At 39.2% G+C, this 7,799-nt stretch overlaps 1 protein-coding gene across 1 annotated transcript; it reads left to right on the forward strand.

Moving 5' to 3' along the window:
* Positions 1 to 516: 516 nt before the first annotated feature.
* Positions 517 to 7,566, forward strand: LOC311048574 (solute carrier family 2, facilitated glucose transporter member 11-like; the record flags this gene model as incomplete). Its single annotated transcript, XM_084061837.1, has 12 exons — positions 517 to 522; positions 674 to 772; positions 1,585 to 1,745; positions 1,830 to 1,954; positions 2,140 to 2,269; positions 3,105 to 3,253; positions 4,786 to 4,973; positions 5,554 to 5,664; positions 5,788 to 5,889; positions 6,923 to 6,998; positions 7,109 to 7,236; positions 7,372 to 7,566. 12 exons carry the CDS (start codon positions 517 to 519, stop codon positions 7,564 to 7,566), a joined length of 1,470 nt encoding a protein of 489 aa, XP_083917963.1.
* Between the last annotated feature and the right edge of the window lie 233 nt (positions 7,567 to 7,799).

Here is a 7,799-nt window from a genome sequence, read left to right on the forward strand (position 1 = left end):
ACCCATGTGTGTTGTGCCCATCATCATCCCCCAGAACGACAGATGCTCTCTGGTGCTCCAATTCCAGCCAGTTTCCAAGGAGACAGTACCAAAATGAACAGTGCACTAAAAGAGCTGGTAAGTTGAACATATTCGGAGAACTATAACTTATGAACTTGACATTTTCAAATAAAAGTAGCACTTGTGGTATACTTTTGCTCTTTCTCGTTATATTTTGCCTTTAGTTTACAACTAATGGAAATTGTGTTGGCCATCATATTATAATATACAGTATACAATAACAACAATTATTTTTGGAATATCGTGTTCAGTTGGTGCCATTAATTCTTAATTTCTTCCAGTGTACCTATTTAAGCTGTTTTGTGCAGTGGGCCACCCTAAGCTGTGCATGCTTACCTCAGAACATGAATGGTAGCTCTTAAGGCTGTAGTAATTTATACTTTATGATAGGACCATGTTGCTCACCTATAAAAGACACTTTTTCCAGTTGAAAATATGTCATTTTCGCCAAGCGACATGGATGTACGATGAATTATACATTTAGGACAAAAGGAGAGAGGAATACAAGAGTCAGTAACCTGAACGCCGTACCAGACTCTTAACATATAATGGCTATTGGCTAATTTGTATGTAGATTGAGTATTAGCTACATAACCTTTCCATTCAATTCCAGGTGCAGTACTGGAGGCTTTACATGTTGGCCCTGGTGCTGGGGATCGGGGGATCATTTCAATATGGGATCCAAGTTTCCATTATGACTTCTCCAGCAGAGGTACAGTAATATGAGACAATTCATCTTAATTGTTCATCCCACTGATTTGTGCATTAATGCATTAAACTGTGTATTGTTTAAAGGAGGCATGTATTTTGTTAAATGCACAGTAACTTTCAGTGGTGGGCTGTTGGCCCCACAGATTACTACCTGTTACCTGCCCGTTTAGAACACACTTAAATATGCGTCTCACTCAGGATGTCACCTTGTACTCTACTACCCCCTAGGGGCTACACATATCTTGTTCTACTCCCAGGAATTCCTGCAAGTTAGCTGCAACTCAGTTATTTTAAATCACAGTGTCGTATATTAGCCTGTATGGCTTATAGTTATGAAACAGTATGCAAGTAAAAATAGATGTCGATCATAACTAATGACAAAGCCAACTTTACAAGCAACAAAATAAATGAGAAGCAAACAGCAAACATTAACAATGAGGATGAGGAGCTTGCTCACATACGCAATTACGCAGGCCAATGGCATTTACATGCCATCATGACATGCGATGTGACATAGGACTGTTTCTTGTGCAGTGTTGAATCGTGTTTAATTGCCTTAACACATTCTGGACACTGCCAAAGACATCAAGAGCTGCCAGCCAGAAAAGTGGTGCTGTGGGCAACCAACACACGGGCACCAGTCACGAGGACGTCCCACACTAACAAACGTGGATGATGTGCTCAAGAAGAATTAGCTGGCCAGATGTATGGAGAACCGGGATGACTGGAAGAGACGATGGAGGGCTCGTCTGAGGACGACCTAGAGAGACGTTACTGTCCCATTAACACATTCCTTCTCCTCTCTGCTTGTAGCATATCCAGAGCTTTGTAAACCAGACATGGTTAGAGCGATATGGGGTTCCAGTAGAAGACTCCACCGACATGCTCATCTGGTCCTTCACGATGTCCATCTTCAGTCTGGGGGCATGGATTGGGTCTATTCACAGTGGTAGCCTTCCTGTCAAACATGGCCGGTGAGACAGAAACAGAAACACGCATACACACACACACTGTGTATATAATAAATTTCATCATAATACGTTTTGTGTGTTCTGTAGGAAAAAGGCTCTTTTGATCAACAATGTGGTGACTTTCGTGGGTGCTCTGGTTATGCTCACGAGTCGCATGGCCAAATCTTTTGAGATGATACTGCTGGGCAGATTTCTCTATGGATATAATGCTGGTACTTTTTATTTATATATTGTGGTGGATGTGTGTGGATGTGTGTGCATGCGTGCGTATGGATGTGTGTGTGTGTGTGTGTGTGTGTGTGTGTGTGCGGATGCATACTTACTGTATTTACAACACATTGTGAAGTGTGAGAAATGATGCTATGATTTGATTGTTAAAGTTTGTGCTCCTCCACAGGCCTTGGGCTGAGTGTACATTTAATGTACATAGGAGAGTGTTCCCCAAAGAAACTGAGAGGTTTCATGACACTTACGTCATCCATTTTCATTGCCGCGGGGAAGCTGATGGGTCAAATACTTGGACTCAAGTAAGAATCAGTTGCTCAGATTGTGCAGTATTAGCTCAATAATATCACAACTGCAAAATCACAACGCTAAATTAACTCAAACTCAAATGAAAAATCTGGCTTCACTGTAGAGATTTTGGACACGATACAACAGTTACCTAAAGCACCAATTACCTAAGCACTTTTTTAAGTGAAAGTGAAGGATTCCATTAAATTCCATTAAAATGTTCTGTTGTATTGCAGAGCTACTTCTTAATTACCCGTTACTTATCGCATTTATGCGCATACATAGTTTTGTTAGTGGCATAGTGTTTTTATATAATGGTATGTGGCTCAACTTTACAGTACATAAGCTATTGGGTGAAATAGAAATCCTAGTAAACATACTGCTATGGCTGATTATTCATTAGACTTGTTTTTTATTATGATGAGTGTTAAAATTGGTCTGAGGCTGTGTCTAGAGGTGTCCCCACATCCAAAATATCTACAATGATGCATGATGTGCAAACTTCACGAAAATAAGACCCTGAATTTTAATTTAATAAAAGGGCAAATATATAGCCTATAGGGATATAAAAATCCCTCTGATGATTTAGAATATTAGCTGCTGCTTAAAATCAAACTCACACATTCTCATGTGCAAATGAGTTGCAAATGAGTAACACCACATGCCTAGTCTGTGTCTTTTCTCCATTCTGAATCATAACCTTCTGTGTAAAGCTAGTTCATGTATATTTAAACATTTTCAATAATAAGTCATAAAATGTTCCTCCTCTCTTTCTCACTCTATGAGAAAGGTTATGTTTACATAAGATATGTTCATCTTTTAAACACGTTTTAATGTCACAATCTTCAGGGAACTGATGGGCACTGAAGAACTGTGGCCGTATCTGTTAGCTGTTAGTGGTATTCCTGCCATGATACAATTTGCGGCGTTGCTTTTCTTCCCTGAGACACCACGATACCTCTACATTGACAAAGACGACATTGAAGGAAGCAAAAAAGGTGGACAGACTTGTTGCAAGAGTTGCATTACATTTCATGGACATTGGCATAAATACTGGATTTTGCTTTAGCTTGGTGATATTGATGCCTCTGTAATTCAGTCTAACTTAAGTTTAGTGCTCTGCAGGAGCAGTTAAAACACTTGCTATACATGCCATATCGATAATGCATTATAAACATACTTGTGTAGCAGGGCTAGGAAAAGCAATGACTACGCCACCCACACATATAGGAGTGAGGGATCCTTTAAACACATTAACCATATACTGTATATGTATAGATATATAGGACTGAACAAGGTAAGGTTCCCCAGGAAGGTACGGGTTCAGAATTAACAGAACCAGAGGCTGATGTATCAAGTTTATTCAACAGTTGTCAGGTTAAAATACAGAACGGAAGAAAGCGGTTAGTGTTAGAGTTCTGCAAAAAGGGACTGAACTCAAGAGCCAAAGGGGGCAATAAGGGTAAGGGCTTCGGGGCCTCTAAAGTAAATATACAGAAATTAAACAAATCAAATCCAAAACCAAACGAAAATAAAGTAAATAAGTAACCAAAAGCAAAAAAGCAAATAAGCAAATCAAACAAACTACAAATAAGCAAAACCAAAGTCATGCAATGCTAGCTAATGGCCCAGTATAGCTCTGTCCTCAGTCAACCCTATTGCACTCAGTCTAAATAGTATTTTTTTTTAATATATAATATATATATGTTTTATTATTTGATTTTTGTAGGAGCTGAACTGTACATCACTGTTTTTCCCACCGTGCCATATATATATATATATATATATATATATATATATATATATATATATATATATATATATATATATATATATATATATATATATATATATATATATATATATATATATATATATATATGGCACGGTGGGAAAAACAGTGATGTACAGTTCAGCTCCTACAAAAATCAAATAATAAAACATTAGACCAAGCCTCCAACAATTCATCAATTCATTAGGCTCCTATAGCAAGATGACAAAATACAGAAAAATAAGAAACATACCCAAATAGTCAATGTATGCTCATGGCTCCAATTGATAAAGGCCTGCACAGCCACAGAGTACTGCTACTCAAAGGACCTGGAGGCTTCTGGAAGTACAGATATATATTAGTATAATTAACAACAGGCCTAATATTGTCAGCCTATCTAAACTCTTATACATATACTACTGTTACAATGAGTTATAAAAACCTTGTCATTTGTTTCAGATTGTCTTACCGAGAATTAGTCTGTACCCCTCATGCCTCCAGGTCTCTCTCACAAACACTCAAACCAGGCTTCTGGCTAGACAGGAGGCCACAAACCTGGCCACCCCTCTTTATGCACTTTCCTTAAAGGGCCAGTGCTACACTTGTAATGCATTATAATCTATAGCTGTATGATGGCATCGCCCATCACAAATAACACATTTTTGTTTGTTTGCTTGCAGATTTGTTATTTTCATATAGTATGAATTAGGCTTCAGACTGAGTTCTGTTTCTATGCATGACTGTGTGTTGTTTTGGTAGCTTTACAGTGGCTGTGGCAGGAGGACGACCTGAAGTTGGAGCTTGAGGACATGAATAAAGAGAAAGAAAGTTCACAGGGGGAGAAGGCAAAGACCGTTAAGGATGTACTCTGTTCCCAGTCTGTGAGATGGCAAATGCTGGCCCTGGCCATCCCCTGTGCTGGTGTACAATTCTGTGGCATTAATGCAGTGAGTTCATTTCACATTTCCTCTACAACAGGGGTCTTCAAAGCTTTTGTTTAGCCCAAGGACCCCCTAGCTGAAAGAGAGATTAAGCAAGGACCTCCACTACATACATACTGTATACAATTGTATTTTCATAGACCAACACCAAACCTCTTTGCCAAAAATAGCCGATCTACAAGCTCACAACGCCTCGCAGCGCGAGGCGTTGTGAGCTTGTAGATCTGCTATGTTTGGCTTAAGTTCTCTTCAGAATAGGGATGATGGAGTTCAAGTGGTTAAAATATCCAATCACACAAAGATTTGGCGGCCCCCCTGTAGTAACTCTGAGGACCCTCTAGGGGTCACCGGACCGGACCCCCTGTTGAAGACCCCTGCTCTAAAAGATTCAAGAATTCTCCAGAATATCACGATAAAATATATCGTGATATATCGTGATGCTTATATTTTTTGTGATCTTTGTGATGTAAAGAACGAAACAGATAGACATCATTATAGCAACCATGTGACGGCTACGCCACACACAATAATGCATTCAGAAAGAAAATATTCAAATTTTTAATTCATTTTCTGTCCTGTCGTCCAGCTTTACTTCTATGCCTTTGACATCTTCCGCGAATCCGGAATGGAAGAGGACAAGATGCATTACCTGTCCATCGGCATTGGAGGAACAGAACTCGTTACTATAACTCTCTGTGTAAGTATCCCATCACTGTTACTGATTCATTGGACTGGAGTCATGATGAATGTCACACTGCAAGGTCATAATCAGTCTGCTTTGTTTGACTCCCTTAACTTTAATGCATCTGTTTTTCATCAGTCTCTGTTGATAGATCGTGCTGGAAGAAAGATTCTAATGGGATATGGTTATCTGTTGATGGGTGTAACTATGTCTGTACTCACTATCATGCTGTCTATTAAGGTAATTAAACTCCCAACTATACTCCACTTTCTGCGGCTTGGCGCCTAAGGGGCCCCGCCGTCCTCTGTCTGTCTCTATCTCTGTATCTGTCTCTGTATCTCTGTCCCCCACAAAAGTAGACTATTTATAGCTCAGCTCCCCCTGCTACATGCATACATGCAGTATAGCAGTGGTGGAAAGTAAGTCCATTTACTCAAGTACAATTTTGAGGTACTTTATATATTATTTCCAATGTTCAATACGTGTACTCCTACTCCACTACATCTCAGAGGCAAATATTGTACTTGTTACCAATACAATTATTTGAAAACTTTAGTTACTAGTTACTTTGTTGATTGTGATTATTAGGCCTATTACAAAACATACATTTACCACTTCAGCCCTGTATATACTTAGGCTATTTGAAACAAGGAAACCAGGAGACCTGGTTCTGCCAGACCCCTAGTGGTTGAAATCTGAATGGCCGGACTTCGCATGACGTGTGTGCAGAGGAATAGAGGGACAGACCGAGGAAAAGAGGGACAGACCGACCGACAAAGCCTCCTGTAGGCCGACCCCCTGGGTCTGGCAAATAGCAGATCTACAAGCTGCAAGTTGTGCGCTTGTAGATCTGCTATTTTCAAAAGATTGATTACTTTTACTTTTGGTACTTTAAGTATGCCAATACTTTTGTACTTCTTTTCAAGTACATTTTGAATACCGAACTTTCACTTCTGCATTGAGTATTTCTACATTGCAGTATCGATACTTTTACTTCAGTAAAAAAATGTAGTACTTTTTCCACCACTGCAGTATAGGCCTCATTGGTGATGTAGGTAATTTGTTGAGGATACACGTGTGTAGCCCAATGTGATGAAGGAAAGCAATTCTGCCAGTGCAGTAAGACGGAAGATATGTATAGCTGGATTCAAGTCTGTTTGGGAGCCTTTTCAATTTTACAGGGAAGCCACGCCACTATCAGACTCTGTTTTTGTATGTTTTTATATTATCCCAAGAAAATGCATAATTATATACATATTTTTTTTTCCAACAGGACCTGTATTTCTGGGTCCCTTATGTGAATATTGGCCTAATATTCTCTGTCATCTGTATTTATGGACTTGGACCCTGTGAGTTCTGTTTCTTTCGTTTGTAATCCATGCTACGTTACCAGTCACTTCAGCACTGATAGTGTTTTCTGAAGCCAACTATTGTAATGCTTTGTTTCATCTCCTGTCAGCCGGAGTGTCCATGGCCCTCCCTGCTGACTTATTCCTGCAGGCCTGGCGCCCCTCTGCTTATGTAGTCAGTGGGACCATCAACTGGATAGGCCTGTTCTTCATCGGAATGGTCTTCCCTTACATAGTGGTGAGATAATGGTTCTGTCAGATTATAAAACCGTTTAGTGTAATAGATCCAAAAGGATTGTGGTTATCGTTTATAATAGCTGTGTCCCTATTAATATGTATTTTAATAGTTGATTTTCCATGTGCCCTTCTATAGGATGGACTTGGACAATACTGCTTCTTGATTTTTGTGGTTTACTGCATCTTCAGTTCAGGATTCTTGCTATATTTTATCCCAGAGACCAAAGGAAAGACAATGGTAGAAATTACAGAAGACTTCAACAAATTGAATTTCAAGAACAGGAGCACCGATATTGAAAAGTCAGACTTTGTTCTTGCGACAAAGTTTTGAAAGAAAAACGCTTTATTTGTATTTTTTTCTATCACACTTTTATAATTGTATATACGTTTTCATCATGGATTCCGGTGTTCAGTATCTATTCCTTGTTATGGCGAAGAGACAATTAACCAACAACGGAACTTCACAGTTACACATTGAACAAGATGTCAGCACTCCCAATGTCAAGTCCACCAGTCTCCACAATCATTAACATAGCTGTCTAGAGCTAGACTTACAGTAAGTTA

This window comes from Gymnoscopelus microlampas (genome assembly GCF_963454915.1).
Source record: "Gymnoscopelus microlampas genome assembly, chromosome: 7".
Lineage (NCBI taxonomy): Eukaryota > Metazoa > Chordata > Actinopteri > Myctophiformes > Myctophidae > Gymnoscopelus > Gymnoscopelus microlampas.